This window comes from Tursiops truncatus, chromosome 10 (genome assembly GCF_011762595.2).
Source record: "Tursiops truncatus isolate mTurTru1 chromosome 10, mTurTru1.mat.Y, whole genome shotgun sequence".
NCBI lineage: Eukaryota > Metazoa > Chordata > Mammalia > Artiodactyla > Delphinidae > Tursiops > Tursiops truncatus.
In genome coordinates, this window is record NC_047043.1 from 9,945,033 (window position 1) to 9,966,922 (window position 21,890).

The 21,890-nt window shown below is 43.2% G+C and overlaps 1 protein-coding gene across 8 annotated transcripts in view; it reads left to right on the forward strand.

Annotated features, from left to right (window-relative positions):
• The window catches only part of LOC101331229 (phosphatase and actin regulator 1), a 303,689-nt gene that overhangs the window by 182,816 nt on the left and 98,983 nt on the right, over window positions 1-21,890 (forward strand). For 7 of the 8 annotated variants that reach the window (XM_073810338.1, XM_073810336.1, XM_073810339.1 and 4 more), the window contains one exon: window positions 12,894-12,974. The exons of the other annotated variant lie outside the window; for it this stretch is intronic. In XM_073810338.1, the coding sequence (XP_073666439.1) occupies window positions 12,894-12,974 (81 nt within the window). The remainder of the gene's footprint in view (window positions 1-12,893; window positions 12,975-21,890) is intronic. 8 annotated transcript variants of the gene reach the window in all.

Consider the following 21,890-nt stretch of genomic DNA (forward strand, 5'->3'; position numbering starts at 1 on the left):
AGTTTACAGGCTACAAAATTTGGCCCAGAAAATAGCAAAAGGCGTATCTTTCGTTCTTCTGCATATGCACTGTAGCCTATCTGTACGTGTTTGTTTATTTACGGATAGTCTCGATGAGTTGTCAGGCGACGGGCAGTATAATGTCATGCTTAAGTTTTCACACACTGGAATCACACGGCTTGGGTTCAAGTCCAATTTTGCACCTTGGGCAAGTTACTTAACAGCTTGTTTATCTGCAAAATGGTGATAAGCCTCTGGAGTTGTTGTGAAACTTACAATAAAGTACTACGTGGAAAGCGCAGTAAGTAGTTCCTAATGCAGCGTGAGTGTTACCATGGCAACGGAAGGGAGAAATCAAGTCTTCACACAAAAATGTCCCTTTCAGACAAAATATTTGTCTGAGTAGACATTTGACGTAACTGTATATAGTTATGGTTTTTAAAATTTTTGTTCAAAATCATTAGTTGACTTTAATCTGACTAGATACTAAGAGCAAATAAATTCCCTCAGTCTAACACTGCTGTCTTTCTCTGTCTTATAAAGAATCAGAGAAGTAAGATTTTAAAGCCTAAACATCTTAACACCACCTTCTAAAGACTTCATTGCAGCAGAGTTGATTGGACCATTAGAGGAAAAACAAGCAGTGAAAGAGGCAAACCTATTTCCATTAACTTGACAGCACAAAACCCTTTGAACAACGGCCCTATTATCTTTGGGGTAACAGGTGGTAGCTGGGCTATTAAGCTGTTCTGGGCAGGATTTCAGATTTCCTTCTTCAGTGCTTTGGGCGATACCTTTCTGTCATAAAGCAATCAGTAATAATTAGGTGTCTAGAATGAAATACAGTACAGCATTATGCTTCCTACATCTGGAAGAGAAAGTCACTTAACTAGCTCTAAATCAATGAATTTTCTTTTTTATTCCTGACCGGAGTGTTAGAGGTAGCAGAGAATATGATGGAAATGTGAATTGTAGCTTGGTACACAATCACAAAAAAAATTAGATGTTAGGACACACTTCCCTGCAAGTAAAAGAAGCAAACACCAAAACATCAAACCTTTATTTCTAACATAAATACTTTCATTACATTGCATTCTCTATCACCGTAGGGCCACCTGTTCCACATTTAATGAAATAAAGTCCCTTGTAATAGGTGATATATAGGTGAAAAGACAAAATGAAGGTTGTAAACAGGGCTTAACCTACATTACTTTTCAGATCTTAGTTTTATTAAATCATTGTTCTACCATGTTCCCATAAGAGGGGACCAATAAATGGAGAAGGAATTATTTCTACCGTGTCTTGTAAATCTCCGAAGAGAAAACTGATAGTTATTCTGTTCGAATTTGGTCTGAAGTTTTCCTGTGCAGATTGGGGTAGAGAGAGAGAAGATGGAATCTGCCAATTGTAACATAAGCTTTCCTCGGTGCCCTCCCAAGAGTGTTGAGCCTGATCCTTGCAAAACTAATTCCCCGAAGTTGCTTCTTACATGCGACTTCAAGGATGGACTCCAAGAACAGTTCAACCTATTTTCAAAAATCAGAATACTTACTTCTGCAAAATTACTCACCTCGAAAACTTTCTGCCAGCCTCCTCCCCCTCAAACTTCAGGTCCCTCTTCTGCTGCCCAGATACCTGCAGGCATTAAGAGCAACCATTCTGTGCTCATATCTGAACTATTTGAAGAAATGACCAGGAAAGAACTTGTGGCTTTTATTGCCTATGATCACCCTTTCTTTCATCAGCAAGAGTTGTCTGCTGGCCAACTGTATAATTTCATTCTGTGGTGGCTGAGTTTTTTACTCCCCTTCAGAGGCTAATACATCAGTGAAAAGAGAAGCAGAATTAGTAACGAGGTCCTTTGAATGCTTTTGCTTTGGAAAATAAAACATACATTGAGAAAATGCATTAAGCGTCAATGTACAGTTTAACAGTTGGTTATAAAGTGCATATAACTGCTGCCACATCAAAAAAAAAGAAAAAGAAAAAATTGACAGTATCTGGGAGCCCCTTAATGTGCCTCTGTGATTGCAATTTCCCTCCCACCAAAGGTGGCCGCTGTCCTGATTTTTTATTGTCATCATATCCTTTTCTTTGTAGTTTTAAAGTTTAGAGAGATGCATCTCTAAACCATATATTTAGTTTTGCCAGTTTTGAACTTTATATAAATGGAATCACGGTGTGTGTGTTCTTTTGTCTTGCTCTTTTCACTCAGCATTACTTGTAAGGTTCATTCATTTTGTGCGTTTACATTTTATTCTGAGAATTTTCAAACATGAGAGAATTGTATAATGATATCATTGCACAGTTTAATTGTAGAGTTATATAGCCATCACCTAACAGTTACTAAGATGTGGCCATATTCATTGCTTTTTTTTTTTTTTCTGAAGTGTTTTGAAGTAAATGACAGACATCTCTAATCATTCATCTCTAAAAACTCAAGAAAATGTCCTCTGTAACCCCAATTCCATTATCATAGGTAGCAAAACTAATAGTAATTCCCTAAAATATCGTCTAATACCCAGTTCATATTCATATTTTCCCAACTGACCCCCAAATGCTTTGATAGCTAGTTTGTTCAAACCAGGATCCAATCAAGATCCATGAAAAAGGTGCTTTTAACAGCACAACTTAAGCTTCAAATGAGTCTGTGATCGTTTTTCTCATACACTTCATCAGTGGATAAGGCTCCTGTGGGACCTGACTGCAGGCATTTCTCCCACAGTAAGAGGGAAATAAATCGCCTTGTCTATGCTAATGACATGTCCAACTCTCATGCTCTCTGACTCCAGAGGAAATTATACTGTCTGCATTACTGTCAGAAAGAAGTACCTAATACCAATTATGTCAAAACCCAGATTGTTGTTTTGGACAGATACTCTGAAGTATTGAGCTGATCAAGTTTAAGTCTAGTCTTTACTTATCTGGAGAATGGATGGGGGACTGCCCATCTGGGGAGGTCACTGGAATGCAGATGTCTACCAGCTGAAGTCTCTACCAGGACCACAGGAGGACTGGTAGATGGATGGCTGGTCACTTTGCTCCATTAGGATCTTTCAGTCATGCCTTTGCTCATTTAATATTGCAGGACTTTAGGTTTTCTGTTGTGTTTGATTCAAACATTGACCAGAAAGCTCCTTATGAAAGATCTTGGCCCCCCTGTGTCCCTGCTGAGTTAGAAAAGCTGACCTCCCTGGTTCCTTTTTACAACAGAACAACCACATTTGCTTCCCGCAACCTGGAATTTAGATCATTGTTTCGCAGAAGATTTTCCTCGGAATGAAAGACCCATGGTACTCCATGAAAGGGTCATACTGTCAAATGAATTTGGGAGAAACACTGGGTTAAACTGAGTTAAACTGGTTTCTTTAGGTCCTCTCCTGCTAACGAACACTGTGATTCTCCAGTGGTACATGGCATTTCCCAAAACTATTGTCCTCCAACCCTTTCCTCAGAGCATCTCTGGGGGTTACTATTCTGCAGAACAGACTGTGGAAAGTGCTGATCTAGATGACTTGGATGTAATCACAAACAACAGTAAATAAACAATCTCATCTCCTACCTCATGGGCCGGGAAGAGTTTATGTAAGCTAGCTACTCAGTGTTGCATGAGTACGTTGGGTAGGTTACCATGTTAGAGATGAGGAACCTTATTCATGCACCCCATCCACTTGGACCGTCGCTGGAGTTCACGCTGTAACAATGTGAATCAGGATCTATGCTTATTATGTGATGAGGACAATTACACCTTAGATTCAATCTTTTAGATGAAATTTCCACATGGTTTAGATTTTTAGAGGAGAAAATAGTTCTAAACTGGTCAATCTCTCTGGTTTTTAAAAAAATTTTTATTAAAGTGTAGTTGATTTCAATGTGTTAATTTCTGCTGTACAGCAAAGTGATTCTGTTTATATATATATATATATATTCTTTATATATTCTTTTCCGTTATGGTTTATCCCAAGATATTGAATATAGTTCTCTGTGCTATACAGTTGGACGTTGTTCAGTCTTTCTGATTTTGAGGCTCACTCGGCCTTAATTGCCAAATATGTTAAAAGCGATTTTTCATTTTGAATTAGTAATTCAATAAGCTTTCTTTGGATAATCAAGTAATCAAAAACCTTCTTGCCTAGTGATCCTACATTTAGCAAAATGTTTAGATATTCATAGGACCCCTCAACATCATCTGTTGGTAAAAGTCGGTGCTCATACAGATTGATTCTAGATTAACAGGACTTCTTGAATGTGTTCATCATACCGTTCTGTCTGAAACTAGATGTTTAAAATTGCATTCTTTTCTACTTCTTTCTTCAACACAGCATTTAGATTGACAACCTTGTTGCTTTTCTCCTTAATTTCCTTATGAAATAGAAGATCAACTGGTATTTGTCATCTGATCTTTTGAAATGGAAGACCTCTGGATTTATCCCTTCCTCCAGATCCTTGCTCCCCTTTCCCCTCTTTTATATATTGTATGTATACATTTAATTTTTTTTTTTTTTTTTTGCTGTACACGGGCCTTTCACTGTTGTGGCCTCTCCCATTGCAGAGCACAGGCTCTGGACGCGCAGGCCCAGCGGCCACGGCTCACGGGCCTAGCAGCTGCGCGGCATGTGGGATCTTCCCGGACCGGGGCACGAACCCGTGTCCCCTGCATCAGCAGGCGGACTCTCAACCACTGCGCCACCAGGGAAGCCCGTTTACATTTAATTTTGAAAGAGAGTCTCTTCATCTTAAGGAAAATGGATGCATTTTCTCTGGAGATAGTGTAAATGTGGGTTGGTTGTTTCATGTTGGGTCCTTCTAGGACGTAGTGGCATCATATTAATAATTTTCCGTATTGATGATGTCAGCTGGGAAGTAGAGGTAGGTTCCAGGTTCTGGAGGGTCTCTCCATTTGTTCCTTGTAGATCTCTAGCATAAATTCACTTTCACTGGAGTTGTCAAATTTTAAAGGGATAAAAGCTACAGACTTTACTTGCAAGTTGACTATTCTAACCACTGAAAGCATACGACTCTGCAGTAAGCTACTGCAGGTTTCATCATTTCTCCATTGTTTTCCCTCCTTCAAACTTCTATCCCATACAGAATGTAATTTAAAGGCAGTTGAGCCGAGAATTCAACAGAGATAGATTATCCTAGAGAAAAATATGAACAACTCCCTGCTCTGGTACTCTGAGAACCAGATGACTGAAAAAGCATCAATATTACTTTTTTTCCCCGTTTCCTCACTTTATGAAATACAAGAGTTTCTTTCTTCCATCAGTATGGGGAGCACAGCGAAAATACCCTGCCCAGTAAGCCTAGTGATATATTTTAGAAAAATTCGTTTACCTGTTCACATGGGTGCCTGAACAGGCATATTCACAGTAGCAATATTTGTAGGCCAAAAATGCAAAGCAACTTAAATTTTCTTCAGCTGCAGATGGTGAAATAAGTTCTGGCGCTTCTATCCCATGTCATGGTATGTGGTGCTCAAAAAGAATGAGGTGCTTCTGTATGTACTGATGGGAAGATCTCTAAAACATATTTATAAATGAGAGGAGAAAAAAGAGTTATAGAGCAATATGACCCATTTGTGGTTTTAAAAACCGTATTTATATAGTGTGGGTGTGTGTGGGAAAGAGGGAGAGAGAGAGAGGGAGGAAGGAAAAGAGAGAATGAAAATATCAAAGAAGGGCAGTAGTGAGACTTGATGAGTTGGGTCTGTGGAAGGAGGGACAATGAAAAAGGAGTTTGTTTTCTGTTTCTTGAATTATTTACAGTGAAAAGGTTTCATGTATTTTTATAAATAAAAAAATTAAAGAACACGTGTATGTGAGCACATGAAAAAAATAAAAAGAGAATGTCCTAGTTATTTTTAACAAAGTCATCCATCGCAGGCATTCACTAAGCAGAACGAGCCCATCCAAGATGCCTGTTTTAAATTCACTGATGTTAAAGAGCATAGGATTCCGTGGCTTAGCACGTACCATGTGGATAGGGAGACTGAAGAAAAAATAATTAGGGGGAGGTGATGGGGAACGGGCTTTTAGTAAATATGGCATCTACTGCAGTGGTGGCTCAAAAGAGGTTTACGGTAGTGATTAGAACTGCGGTCACTCCATTACCAGAGTTAGTCTCTGTGCTTTGGTGGAATTTGCTGCTGAGGATCGGTCCTTCACCAGACTTTCTGTGACTAAAGCACTCGCTCAAATGTAAACAGACTTCAGAGCAATAGGATGGAACATAAAGCTGTGAAAACCAAAACCCTCATTAGTTTTTCCCTTTGTTTACAAACCAGTGCAAGAATAGGTGTGTGTTAAAATGTAGGCTTTAGTATTATTCAGGTATGGTGAAGCCCACAGGTCAAGAGACAATTGCCATTGAAAAGAGAGTCCGTTACATTCACAGATCCCGAAGAGAACGGGTCATGCCAGGCCATGGAGAGCCACGTGGAGAAGCCCCAGGGTTGTTCAGGAAGCAGAAAGGGAGGAGAACGTGGGCAAGAGCCTTTATTGCCGTTTCCACAGGAAGGAATGTGCGGGACAGGGTTAGCAGGTGTGCCTGGCTAGGGTGAATCATTTTAGTGGCTCTGGGGCATGAGGACTGTCTCTAGTTGTCTGGTACCTGGCCCTGGGGTGATGAGGGCAGGAGAACCTTGGCCTGTAGTGCAAGGACTCCGTAAAGGAGATGATTGAGGATAGGGGCTCTGGAGTGGTCGCTTTGCATATGAAAGGCAGGCTCACAGGCAAGTCACTTACTATCCGTAGGAATCTGTTAGCCCTGGGAGGGGCTGTCTGTCTCTAGGATCAGCATGGCTCCTAGATGTCAACGTATCAGAAGTACGAAAAATAAAAAGGCACGGTCAATAGATGGTGATAAAATGCAAGAATACCTGTGCCAGCAGCCGCATAGCACAGGGAGATTAGCTCGGTGCTTTGTGACCACCTAGAGGGGTGGGAGGGAGACACAAGAGGGAGGAGATACGGGGATATATGTATATGTAGGGCTGATTCACTTTGTTATAAAGTAGAAACACACCATTGTAAAGCAATTATACTCCAATAAAGATATTAAAAAGGCCTTTCAAGGTTTTCTGCATGGTTTTTATATGAATATTTTGTTTAATGACAAGCTTCGAGAGCCTTCCTTGGACATGCCAACCTTTTAATATCATTTTGGGGGGCCATTTGGGGCCATTTTTGGTACAGTAATTGAGAAGTACTTCTCGCACTCATTTCAGGAGAGAAAGAGGGGTATGTGAAGCTTTTTAAGATGCGTTTGGACCTACTCAACTAATTCTTTGTCTTTGTTTGCCTCTAAAAGCCAGCCAGTCATTTTTAGCCTTTTCCTCTTCGGGCTGTCTCACATGCTGGCGTAGAATTTTAGACCGGGTGTCCCTGCAGTAGCCTTGCGCATTTGCTGGTTTATGCAATTTGGTTTTGATGTTTCAGTCACCACAGGCCCATCCCAAAAGCCTATTACAGGGCTTCCCTGGTGGCGCAGTGGTTGAGAGTCCGCCTGTCGATGCAGGGGACACGGGTTCGTGCCCCGGTCCAGGAAGATCCCACATGCTGCGGAGCGGCTGGGCCCGTGAGCCGTGGCCGCTGAGCCTGCGCGTCCAGAGCCTGTGCTCCGCAACGGGAGAGGCCACAACAGTGAGAGGCCTGCGTACCGCAAAAAAAAAAAAAAAAGAGCCTATTACAGTGTTCTGCACCTCCTACCGCCTGGAGATTTGGTTCTTTTCTAAAGATCCAAGGAGTTGCGTTGTTGTGCTCTGAGCTGTATTTTCATTTTGGGGGGAAACCAGCTTCCTGCTTTTTCTATTTTGTTTCTATTCTGTTAGAGGTTAAAATAATTGTTTTTAGAAAGTTACTTTTGTATGCTACACATCTAATCCTTGTATTTTACTGTTGTCCTCTTGCTGACGGTGGCCTAAAGTTTAATTTAATCGTCTGCTTATATTTACTATTTTTGTTTTTAACTCATGTTTTTGCCCTGGTGGTCACTATTTTTTTTTTCATAACAGCTTGATTGAGGTGTAATTTACACAACATAAAATTAATGCTTTGGACGAGTACAGCTCAATGATTTTAGTAAAACTGAAGAGTCGTGCAACAATCACTACGTTCCAGTTTCATAACCAAAACGTTTACACCAGCACATGCCCATGTGTGGTCACTCAGATTTTATTTGCCCTGTGCTTTAGTAACTGAATAATATTGGAGTGATCCTTATATAGTAGATTTTCTTATTTTAAATTAAGTCCTTACTGACTTTATTTTTTATATAAAAATGTTACCTACTTGTGTGCTTTTTGCCACAAGTTTAACGAAGTAGCTTTTCAGTTTTATTTTCCTTTTAAGAGATAAATGATGTTGTTCTGTTAACTTCCGTTTCCCATCTCCCAGAGACCAACATCCCCCAGTTAATCAGCTCCCTGTCACACCTCGGTATGCTCTTACCTGATTTATTCCTCCTATCCTTTGGACAGATGCAGTACACGTTATACCTTCTCTTCCCCGATGCATTGTTCCTCATCTTCTGACTTCCTTAACTTTTCATAGTCTCTTCTCTTCTCTTCTTTTTTTGTCTTTGTTTCACCCAAAGCCAGAATTATCGGAGAGGGAGGATCGGACCTAGCCTTGGTCGGTGAAAGGGAAACCGTTATATTTTCTTTCTCCCCACATGGAATCCTCTTCCCCCGGGGGGTTTATGGCTTAGTAGTAGCCCAGGTCAGGTGATTTGAGTTGTCCTCCTGCCCCAAGAGCCCATTTGATTTCACTCCCTCGGGCAGTGGGTGAGCTTGTCTTTGACCCCAGTTAAACTTAGCTGGAACTTTGGAGGAACTGCTGAAAATAAGATTAGCAGAGAGGCATCACGTATACCTTGTTAAGAGAGATAGTGAAGAGTGCCTTAGAAGAAGCTCCTGAACCAAAGTGTAATTATGTTATTTTACTGTGATGCTCAGCCCCAAATAAACTAGGAATAAAATTGCCTTCTATTTTTAAAAACTTATTCCCTTGAAGTATAGTTGGTTTACAGTGTGTTAATTTCTGCTGTACAGCAAAGTGATTCAGTTATACGTATATATATTCTTTTTCATATTCTTCTCCATTATGGTTTATCACAGGATATTGAATATAGTATCCCGTGCAATAGGACCTTGTTGTTTATTCTTGCCTTCCATTTTTAAAGCGGTATACATTAGATTATATTTAGAGCCTATATACATAATAACAATCTCCATAATAAAGTGGTATTGTGGAGGCAAAAAAAAACCCCACAGGCTTTAAAGTCTCTTTCTGCTCTTCTACTTACTGCTCTGTGACCCTGAGCAAGTTAATTTTGCTGGGCCTCAGGTGCCACATCTGTATAATGGGAATAATAGCACTTCGCAGGACTGTGGTGAAGATTAAATGAAGTGACATGACATCCACCCTTCTCACAATGATCTGTGTATCCTCTCTGGGCACAGGGTTCTGCACAGGAAATGGACAAAGCCAAGGTATAAATAAGCCACCTCTTCCCGGAATGTCAGTTAAAGGTGGAAATTGGTGTGCATGTGGGAGAGGGTAGAGGGGGGGTACTTTCTTATTTAAATAAGAGCAGATATATTTTGTGAGCTCCACCTTCGTTCTTAAGGAAAAACTCAATACATTAAAGAAATGGCATGCCTGGGACAGGCAACTTCAGTCATACCCTTGGAGCCCCTGGCCTTACTCCTTTACCATTAGGAGTAATCACATGGAAAAGTTTGAGAAACACTGCCACGTACAGGACAGTCTCATCATTCCTGTTTCATGATGTATCCCACTATATTTCCCGAGTACATACCTGATAGCTCCTTCTGGGTGTTGATGACATTGAGCTCACCATCCTCCCTCCATGCCTGATTCTCCTTCTGTGTCCCCTACCGTAGTAATTGACACCACTGTCCATTTAGTTACTCAAGTCAAGAACCAAGGAGTCCTTGTTGACCCCTCTCTCCCCCGCACACCCCATGGCCAATCCTTACCTTCGGGTCGTGGCAACATTGCCACCTTCACGTGTCTTGAGTGTGTCCCTTGTCTCTGTCTTCAGCATCTTAGGGTAGCTGCCATCGTCTTCTGCCCAGACGTCTGTAATCACCTGGTAACTGGCCTCCCTCCAACCCATCCTCCACACTAAAATGGGCGTTGGTCTTTCAGATACTTAAATCTGATCACTTCTTCCCATTTCCCTTCGAATAACATGGTCAATAAGGCCTTTGCATGGCCCAGGCCCCCTGCCCCTTTGGCCACATCTTAAAGCATCATTCTACACCTGGTGCTGGTGGTACAGTCATACCAGATTGCTTTCTGCTTGTCCACGGCACCCTGATTCCTCCGTCAGGAGCCGTTGCCAAGCTTGCTCTATCTGGAGTGTTTCTGTCAGCTCCTACCCAACTGCCCTGGGCTAAGATAAGGTATATTTATCTTTCAAACTCAGCTCTGGGGTTTCTTCCTCAGAAAAGCCTTTTCTAACTCCCCAGTGGAGGAGGTTATTTATCATATGCTCTGATGGAACCATGTCTTCTTCTTTTTTAAAAAAAAATTATTTTATTTTTGGCTGCATTAGGTCTTTGTTGCTGCATGCGGGCTTTCTCTAGTTGCGGTGAGTGGAGGCTACTCTTCCTTGCGGTGCGTGGGCTTCTTATTGCGGTGGCTTCTCTTGTTGCGGAGCACGCGCTCTAGGCGTGCAGGCTTCAGTAGTTGTGGCGCACGGGCTCAGTAGTTGTGGCTTGTGGGCTCTAGAGCACAGGCTCAGTAGTTGTCGTGCACGGGCTTAGTTGCTCCACGGCATGTGGGATCTTCCCCGACCAGGGCTTGAACCCATGTCCCCTGCATTGGCAGGCGGATTCTTAACCACTGTGCCACCAGGGAAGCCCCAAGGAACCATGTCTTCTTTTATGAGGCCCATCTCAATTTGCAGTCACACATTAGGCGATATCATCATTTGATGACTGAATCACACATTAGTCTATAATCCCTGTGAGGGAGGGGCTGTCCCTTTGGTCACCATCATCTCCAGTCCCTGACAGAGTAGCTTTGCACTCCAGGCAGCTGGTCCTCAGTTGTTGAATGAGTGCGGAGAGACAGCTGAGGTCCGGATACCTAAGTGGTTGGCCTGACAGTGACCGTATTCTGCTGATACTTGAGATCTCGGACCTCTGCGTCTAGGCTCTGTCCGCCTCGCTGCAGATCCTTCCCTGAGTGCCGTGGGTCAGGTTCATCCTCTTTACTCCACGGTTTTGAAAAGCCCCTGGGAATACTCATTTTGTTGAAGAGAAATCTGTTCATTTACATGGTTCAGTACAGGATGGCAAAGCACCTGTTTATTCACCCAAAAGATCGCTAACAAACTTTTTACTTAAAAACCCCCGCTTCATCTTGCCTGTTCCGTCTTTCCCACCGTGCTGCTGAGCAAATCTTTTTTAAAATCAGGCAGAACTTTCTAACCGAGCTGCACGCACCTCTCTTCCCCTTCCCCGGGCATCCCTCTTCTGCACGAGAACCCCGTCTGCCCTCTTCCCACCATATCTTGCTATTTGGGTTGGGACATAAAACTCCTTCACCTCCCAAAACGAACACCGCTCCATTGATTCTCCCGCTCACCTTTAACCCTTGCCCTTCCGTACAACCTTCCTGCCCTCACGTCTGTGGGTAAATCGTGGTGGCTGGGGTGGGAGCACCAGTGTCTTCCCAGACTGGCACAGTGACTTGATTAAGGGCACACAGCTAGTGGGTAACATAGTTGCAATCACGATTCTTGTTTCCTTGCTTTCTTTCTAGTTCTTACTCCTATTCTTTGCATGAGATTCTATTGAGGGGTGTGTGTGTGTATGTGTAATCTGCGTCTAAATTTGTGTGCATAAAATTGTTTCCTTATTTTATAACTGGTATTTTCCCCCCCTGACTAATTGTGTATCCAAAGGATATAAAGAATCTCAAGTTGACAAAAGTGATTGCTGTCACCTCTCCCCTCCTCCATTCCGTGTTTACTGAAATGTCAGCTGCTGGAATAGCTTTCTTTCCTCTACAGGTTCTGCTGGTTTCCCCTTCCCTACCTGGGGCCACAGGCCTGCCCTTTCGTGCTGCCCTCACTTCCCCACTCTGGGGCTCTGTTTCCACTTGCCTTGACCTCCATCATACCCACTGATCGGAGAGGAAGCGCTCCCTCTTCCCCCCTGCTGCTCCCACCTGCCCGAACGGTTGGCTCAGGTGAATGGCTGGTCAAGTGGAAGTGTGTTTGGGAACTGAACAGTCCGTTCCTTGTTTGGAGCCAAGAGAGGAGAGCAGTGGGTGGGTGTCGCATGGAGGTCTCCCACCGCCCCCTAGGCTCTCCTCGGGAACCTGGGTGCCAATCCAGGGAGCTTTTTAGGAGATATTTTCAAATGACTTTTAAAATAGTTGGGAAGCAACAAAATCCTCAATGAGACATGATCTGTATGCACTAGGTAATTAAAAAAGAAATCCCACCTGTGAGGAAAGGCCACACTCAGGAAGATGTGTGATGCAGAGGTTAAGCTGAGGGCAGAGGTAGTGTTTTCTGGCTTTGAATCCTGGATGCTCTTCTCAGTATGACTCTGATAGGTTGTTGAGCTGCTCTATGGTACAGTTTCCTCAACCATATATCACGGTTAAATAAAATGAGATTAAAAGTGCCTACCTCATAGGTAATTTGATTGTCTTGATGATTAAATAATTGGATTAAAATGCTGATCATAGTATCAAAACGTATTAACTGGTATCATTAGCTTACATTAGTAAAGTATAACTTACGGAAGCTTTCCCATATATGACATTTCAATACATCTTAAAATACGATGCTTTTTAGAAACGTCTTTGTTACCTACTCACCCCTGCTTCTCTGTGTTTTGCTCGCAGCCCTGGAAAGGAAAATATCGATGAGGCAAAGCAGAGAGGAGCTAATAAAACGAGGGGTCTTGAAGGAAATCTATGATAAAGGTAAGGGGACCACTCCAGTCTCCATGAGCCAGAAAAAAGCCGTGCATGGAATCTGTGTGCGTAGTTCTTGGAGTTGGATTCCGTTTTCTGTATCACTTTATCAGAGTTTGAACCTTTAAAACTCCAGACACTTCTGGAGAGATCAGAGGATGTAGCAGACAGCGCTGAAGTGATTGCTATTATAGAGGGAACGAAAGCTCCCTTTTTCTTAGCACTGGAATCAAACCATAGGATGCTGAGACAAATGATGTGGCCCAAGGAATGGTGTCAGTACTGGTGGTGAGCCTGTTGGTGTCTGAACACACACAGCTGGGGTGAATTTAATTGCTCAGGCTCTTTCAGGCACTAGGGGTTCCCAGGACAAATGTTAAAAATCCACAAGCACCTAGAATTTCTCTAACAGATTTTTTGGGGCCGTCCATCTCCCAACAATAGGAGAAATCAAAGTGGAGAAAATTATATATAATTTTATATAAATGTACACATATTTCAAATGATAATATTTCCAGTGATTACAAATGCGCTGTGAATGTGTCCAAAAGTGTCTGCTGGTGAACTTATCCTGTGTCTTTTGCTGATTGAACTACTGCCTTTAAATACGAAGGTATGCAGTGGTTTACCCATTAACTATTCTTCACTCCCCTCCCCTTCCTCTCACCATCCTTCATTTAAGGCTTTAAGAGACATGATGAACTGTTATTCCAGTCTTGTTACAGTCATCAGTAATAATTGTCTGTTCTAGATCTTATTATTTGAGGCCAGTATTATTTGTTGGGCCAGATTATTAAATCACATGTTCCACTTTAAAGGTCCACCCTGATCATCACAGTGATCCTGTAATTCTGACCATGCAGTCAGTTTTCCATGTTTTTGTAGGTCTTCTACTTGCCTAGTTTGTGTTCTGATACAGAAAGGCAGGCTGTGTTTCTAACTTGGGCGCTTCTGTCTGATTCCACTGTCTTCAGTGAGTTGGTCCTTATTCCTCTGGTGGTACAGTTCACCCCATGCATTCCTGCCATGGAGCCTCCTGACGGCACTTTGGAAGTATTTTGTCTTAGCACACGTTGCCACCCTGAAACGCGGCAAGTAGGAGGTGGCGCTGCTCTCGCCCTAGTGGCAGGGGATGCAGCAGGTAGGGTGTGACGCTGTGCTGTTTCAAACCGCCTTTGTTCATTAGCAGAGCCTCCTGGCCCCAAGGCATCCCTCCGGCGAGTCACATCGTCCTTCTACTTCTGGGCGAGACATACCAAGATACAGTTTCTTTGGTTGATTAAGCTCTCCAGAGAAAAAGAATGCATCATTCTGTCACTTTTCTCCAATGTCTTATTTCTGTACAGGCCCCCCAAACCCTCCCTTATACTGACCTTAAGTTTCCATGTTTCATCTCAAAATCCTTTCTCTATATTCCCTCCCCGGTGAAGATGGGAAGTGTCTGACCACAGGTATGGTATTACACGCTCAGCATCCCAGGGCTTAAATAAAGATTACTGTCCTGGCGAAAGCCTGTTCAGATCCAGTTAAATGATCCCTCCCCCTCCCTCCTTTCTTCCTGCAAAACTTTATGTCTCTTACAGGAAAATTTCAGGAATCCTTTAAAGGAGAGGATACATTTAATTATAGTATTTATTATTTCCATCATACCTAATAACTGAGTTAGGGTAAATATTGCCGGAGTAACTTCCTGACTTAATCAAAGAAGCCATAGACTGTTAGAGCAAAAGCCCATTTTATAGGGGAAGAAACAGGGGACATTGAGTCTGGGGCCTGCCAGCCCCCATTAGGAGTTGCCCGAGGATTCGGAGCTGTGTCCTGTTTGTGGTCTCAGTAACTGGCTGTGGAGGAAAGGACCAGGCTGGCCGCCGCCTGTCACCACAACTTCCGGTTTTATTTTTGTCTTTGCATTATCGCTGTCTGCTTTTTTCTGTTCTGTTGTTGGCCGGCTTTCCTCACTAGCACGTTAACTCCAGGAGAACATGGACTTCATAAGACTTGATGCCAGACCCCCTCAGAAAGTGGCTGAGATAGATTGGCTCAAAAAATGCTTATTGTTTGTATGATGGGAATGGGAGTAGAGGGAAACTAAAATTGCACATAGTAGATATAGAAGTTTGTATTTGCTGTGGGTTTTTCTGATAAAAGCATCCATTTTGTATCACTGTGGATATTAATCACATTACCTTGTATTATGTTACATTAGCTGTTCAGAACGTGAGTCCTGTAATCATTGCTTGGATTCAATTCCAGTTCCACTACTGAGTAGCTGTGCAACTTTAGTGAAGTTGCATAACTTCTCTGTGCTTCTATTCCCATATTTGAAAGTGTGGATAATATTGTAATGAGGATTACATGAGATAACATATCTGTATTAGTTTGCCAGGGCTACCATAACAAAATACCACAGACTGAGTGACTTAAACAACAGAAATGTATTTCCTCACAGTTTTGGAGGCTAGAAGTCCAAGATTCAGGTGCTAGCAGGATTGGTTCCTGGTGAGGCCTCCTCCTCGACTTGCAGACGGCTGCCATCTTGCTGTGTCCTCACATGGCCTTCCCTCTGTGTGTGCACACTCCTGGTGTCTCTTCCTATTTTCATAAGAAACACAATCCTGGGGCTTCCCTGGTGGCGCAGTGGTTGAGGGTCCGCCTGCCGTTGCAGCGGACACGGGTTCATGCCCCGGTCCAGGAAGATCCCACATGCCACGGAGCGGCTGGGCCTGTGAGCCACGGCCGCTAAGCCTGCGCGTCCGGAGCCTGTGCTCCGCAACGGGAGAGGCCACAACAGTGAGAGGCCCGCGTACCGCGAAAAAAAAAAAAAGAAACGCAGTCCTGTTGGATCAGGACCCACCCTTAGGACCTCATTTAACCTCATTACTTCCGTAAAGGCCCATGTCCAAATACAGTCACACTGGGGGTTTGGATTTCACATATAAATTTGGGCAGGGGGGAGAGGGGGTAACACAATTCCGTCCATAACAACATGTAGAGTAAAATATTGGCTATCATCCCATAAGTTCTCAAGAAATTGTTGACACCCCGTTATTAGTAGTAGTATCATCATCATCCTTTATATTTTTTAAAACCCTTTATGTTCCTTAGCCTAGTTCAGGCCCACGAGTTAGGAAGGGACATCATTGTCAGCTCTTAAGTGCAAGGATCTTCAACCCCCCCTCACAATGGCCTTACCAACGTGGGTGGCCGAGAACCTCGCCCCTTGGTATCTGATTTAATTACCTTCTCACCCCTCCACCCTGTCTCCTCTTTAGTCTCTAAACATGTCATTTTCCTGTCATTCATCCTTCCCTTTTCTACAGCATCATTCAACTTGCTGTGTCTGGGATTCTAGTGAGTAAAACAAATGAACTTTTATTGCCACATCCTGAGTGAACAGCAAGAGGCAAAGAACCTTTCATCATTTTCCAAGTTGTTTGCTGCAAAGATAAATTTCTTAGATTTTCGACAGTCCTTCCACATTGCCCGGCTTGGTCATTCCTCATTTTGCACCCATGAGTCTGGTCTCCTGGCAGCAAAACGGTTTCCACCGGAGATGTATGGTCCCTAATGTGCAGTTACTGTGTCAGCCCATCCACGAGGGCCGGCCCCTGTTCATGCTGCAGGTACACTGTTTTGTATATGATATTGCTAAGGTGGTGGGAAGCAGTTTATCTTTAGTAGATGAGCTTTTCTCTTCCAACTCTTCATGTTATTGATTTTGCTTAATAATGCCGTGCTCGTTTGTAGGAAGCATTAAGATAAACTGTAGGGATATGAGATTTGTAACTGGGCACGGCGGACTTAGAACGAATGAGGTTTTATTATTCTGCGAGTTCTCCTCGAAATTCTTTATGTTTTTCTTAGCAGGTTAAAATCCCACACTAGTCAATAAATTTAAATCGGGCAAAATGAGAGCTTGGATTGAAGAGGGGAAATGTTCTCAGTATCTCTAGAAACTAGTTCAGGAATCCTTCATTTAATGGAATGTAGATATAAAGAGCTTCAGTTACCGGATGGCTTGTATTTTCTTATTGGTTTCCATATACAACCACATGCATTTAAAGTTCAGAAGAGGACTTCCCTGGTGGCACAGTGGTTACGAATCCGCCTGCCAATGCGGGGGACACGGGTTTGAGCCCTGGTCCGGGAAGATCCCACATGCCGTGGAGCAACTAAGCCCGTGTGCCACAACTACTGAGCCTGTGCTCTAAAGCCCGGGAGCCACAACTACTGAGCCCGCGTGCCACAACTACTGAAGCCTGGGTGCCTAGAGCCCGTGCTCCGCAACAAGAGAAGCCACCACAATGAGAAGCCCTTGCGCCGCAACGAAGAGTAGCCCCTGCTCACCGCAACTAGAGAAAGCCCGGGCACAGCAACGAAGACCCAATGCAGCCAAAAATAAAAATAAATAAATAAGTAAATAAATTTATAGAAAAAAATAAAGTTCGGAAGAAAGTTTAGATAAAACTTTAAAGATCAGAGAAAATCGTTTGATCTCTGGATATATCAAGGCCATGTAAAGATGCAGCAAACTTTAAAAACTACAAAGAAGACTTTAAATTGTTAATCACGATGTAGAGGAACATAAAATTTTAAATTCTTTTTCTCCCATTTTCCATATTTTCCACAATATGGATATAGCAATTTTGTGAAAAACACAATGAAACATTATAGTGAACCGTCATCACTCTAAAGAGTAAAAATGTGAAACCAACTACTGATGGAAAATGGTTTATAATTTTGTAGACAGCTTATTTTTAACTATTTAATCCCCGGTTCCGTAGTCTGTTTTTTAAAATTAGAACTTAAGGGTTCTCCTAGACTCCTGGAACATTTGTTCATTCATTCAACAAATTGGTACTGAATCCCCCCTCTGAGCCAGGTGCTCTAGGTGTTGAGCTACAGTGATAACCAAAAAAGCAAGATTCTCACCTTCTCAGAGTTTACATTCTACTAAAGGAGATAGGAAATAATTAAATAAGCCTATGATATATTGCCAAGGAGTGATGAGCACTACGAAGATAAACAAAGCAGCAGGGTAAGGAGATAAATTCAGAGGGGGAGCCATGATTTTATATAAATGCAATCATGGAGGACCTCTGGAGGAGGTGATATTTGCACAGAGACCTAAATGCAGTGATTCGGTGGCTGAAACAGGAGCGTTGGTCCTACTACTACTTCTAAACAACCTGTAACCTAATTCGTGAGCCCTTAAGTTCCTTAAATTGACTCAGTATGTTTCTTTTAAATTAAAGCCTCTGTATTGCACTTGCCTCTCTCTCAGTTCTCTGTAAATCAGAGCACAACACCCCCTGTTCAGAGCCTACAGTGGCTCCCCACTTCACTCAGAGAAGTTTCAAGCTCCTCCGACAGCCTACGAAGCCCTCCACGATCTGCCCTCCAACCCCTAAGTTTGCTTCAACTCCCTGGCGGTACTTCCTCATAACGTCCTCTCTGTGGCATCTTGCTAACCCTGCTTTCCAGCCCCTGATGTTGGCATTGGCTCCACTCTCCTCCTAGAACCCTCTTCCCCCAGATATCCATCCACGTGGTTCACTCCTTTTTCAAGTCTTTGCTCAGATTCCACCTTCTCAATGGAGCTTCCCTGGGACCTCCAGATTTTAAAGTGTCACCTCCTTCCATAGGTCTGTAATCCCCTGACCCTGCTCTACTGTGTTCTTTCTTTCTCTCTTTTTTTCCTTCTGTCTCTTATCACCTGCAATCTATACATTACATATGTGTTGTATTAGCCTTTTTCTCATCGGTCTCTCCTTACTGAAAGGTGAGCTCCACCAGGCAGGGCAGGATCTCTGTCTGGTTTGTTCACAGACGTTGTGGCATCCAACTGCCTACAGTAGCACTATGTCCTATTGGGACATAGTCAGTGCTCAGTATGTTTATTGAAAAACAACAAATGCCAGGCTGAGGCTATGTGCATGTACACACGACTTGGTCTGTACACCTGTTGTTTAAATAGGCGGTATTATATTGGGCGTATATTCATGTATATGGATGCCACATACTCTACTTATGAACAGTGGTTATTAGGTGTTATGGAGAAAAATATCCTGAAAGCATTGGACTGTTTGGCCATTAGTAAAATCGTGATGGTATTTCTCAGGCTTAGCAAGGATCTCAAGAGGTCACCTGACCTGGCTTCTGTTATTTTTCCAAAGTAGAGTAGAAGCAGCTGCAGCCCAGCGAGGTTATAGACTTGCCTGAGGGTTCACGGCCAGCGAGCGTGGACTCTGAAAACCCCTGCTGAGACCTTCTGTCCTTTGTTTGGAATTTATAGGAACCTTTGTAATATATTGCCTGTTGGTCATCAGAGGATATTAATAAATAATGCTGTTAGTGGTTATTGCAAAAGATCTCTACAAATAAGCATGATGTTGTATATAAAGGATGTTAGGGATAACAATGGCGATTGCTCCGTATTTTTCAACACTGGATCTTCCAGTGAAACCTCAGTTCTATCACAGTCCTGTCACGTGCTTTGTACAGTATGGGTGTGTTTAATTCACATGAGTGGATATATCACTTATGAGGCGGGAAAAGAGGGAAAGGAGACCATCTCTCTGCATGGAAGGGCACGCTGTCGCCCCTGTATATTACACACTGCCACACCCCAGATGGGGGCAGGGAGCTGGGAGGTGTGGCCACCTGCAGGGATGGAGTTGAGGCCGCTGCGGCTCCCCTGGTCACCAGGTGGTTGCTCACTGCAGTCCCACGAAGACCTGGCGGGAGAGCTAGCCCCACCGGAGCAGGAAGACCAGGGGTCACGGAAGAACAGAACTGACTGTGTGCAAATGAGCAACTTCCCTTTTCACTGTGTGCTGGGAATTAGCGATAACATTTCACAGCAAATAATAAAGTGCACTGAGGTGTGCTTTTTTCCTTCACCGAGTTAGAGCAACGTTTTGGAAGGTGTTATTTTTAATTATCAACGCAAATAGAAGCTCCCTGAGATGGATAACTCTCTTATACAGAGGCTACAGTTCCCCCCTTCTCAGGCATTCATGAGAAAAAAGCCTGGTATTTAAATTAAAAGGTCATCATCTTTTAAAAATAAAAATAACAACTCTCCCCTATATCAGAGGAGACGAATTCTTAGACTTGAGCCTTTTAAGTCCCGTTGTTTATCTGGTGTCCCAGTTGTGTAGACTTTTCAAGTCTTGAAGTTTATGGGAAATGCTTTTCACAGCCTTGACCAGACATTGTTATTTTGTCACATTTTTAGCTGTTTCTCATGTCTCACCTAGAAATGGCATCTTCTGGAAGCTGTGATTTGGAGTAACTGTGTGAAAATGAAAAGAGTGTTTACTTTCAGACTCAGTGACATAGAATCATTTATGTAGCATCTCAGCGCCTAATGCAGTGGATTGCCCTAGTGGGGTAAATGGAAAGCAGATTAAATGAAAACGGATAAAGAGAAATTGTGGTCCACATTCTCTTAAGCAACAGTGTTCTTTCAGAAAATCACTATCCCAAGGCAAAAACTTAATGAAGTTATTATTATATCGGTGAGCAAGTGTTCCCCAGCAAAAGTGTTTGTCTCTTGCGTGTTTGTTGAATACCTGTTATGTTGCAGGCGTCGTTCTGGGCGCCAGGGATGCTAGGAGGGTCACGGTGGGCTCCCCTAACAGCACTTACGGTCCCGTAATGGGTTCAGGTGCTTGGCAGTTATGATGAGGAAAGTACGGGAAGTCCGGGGGTGCGTGGAAGCGTCACCCACCAGGCCTGGAGACTCAGGGAAGGCATCCTGGAAGGAACAGTGTCTGAGAGGAAACCTGAAGGGTGATGAGAATTATCCCGGAGAAGGTGGGATGGGTTGGGAAAATGTTAGAAATAGAAGGACTAGCACATGGGGAGGCACCACGTTGGGGATAATGAAAGATAGAGGGTGTCCAGCTTGTGTATATGGTGAGGGGAAGTCAGGGCAGATCTTGCAGGCAGGAATATGATATTAGTTGCTTATTCTTTGTCCTGAGAGCATTGATGAGGATTTCTGGAAGGGTGTTTTGCACAATCGGACTTGCAGCCTCATCCCTCTGCCCGTGGGAGAGAAGGACTTGGAGGGACACCAAGGCATGAGTCGGGGAGACCAGTTGGCGGACTGTTGCTGGGACTCAGATGATGTGACGGTAAACGGCAGGAATGAGGGTAGTAGGAATGGGGGGAGGGGGAGAGGAGAGACTGGAGAATTGTAGGAGGTAGAGTCAGGAAGGCCTGTGACTGCTTAGATTTGGGGAGAGAAGGGGAGGTTGAAGCCATGGCTGACATTCAGGATTCTGGCTTGGAGACTTGGTGGACAGATACGGGGGACGGATATAGGTCCCCTGAGCTGGGGACCTAAGAGAAGCAATTACAAAGCACAGAATATCATGATGGTTTGACCACATTGCGTTTGCGATATCCAAATGGCTAAGCAGAGCACTACAGGTACAGATTTAAAACTCAAGAGGGAGATCTGGGTTGGAGATGCAGGTTTGGAATTGTGCGTGTGTAAATGGTCATGAAGTCGTATAGATTGCTGATATTTCTCAAAGAAGATGTAAAATGAGAAAATAAGTGGCCCTGATAGAAAACACCTTGGCACCCCAGCATTGAGTGATCTGGAAGTTAGAAAAAAAATGATCTGGGAATAAGAAAACCCTCAAAAACTGAGAAGTGGACAGGAAAATAGGAAGTAAACCAGAAATGTGTAGCATTATGGAAGTCCAAGGACAGTGGCGTAGTGTGGAAAAAATTCCCCGAAGTGTCAAATACAGACACATCAAACAAGATAGGAAGCATCCTTTTGATAATGTTTATGCTGTTTAATTATAGGCTCCTTAGTTACCTGTGAAGCCAGTGTGCAGTCAGCAGGGTGTAAGTTAAAAGGCCTATAGTTTCAGGTAACTAAAAACTTAACTCAAGGAGGCT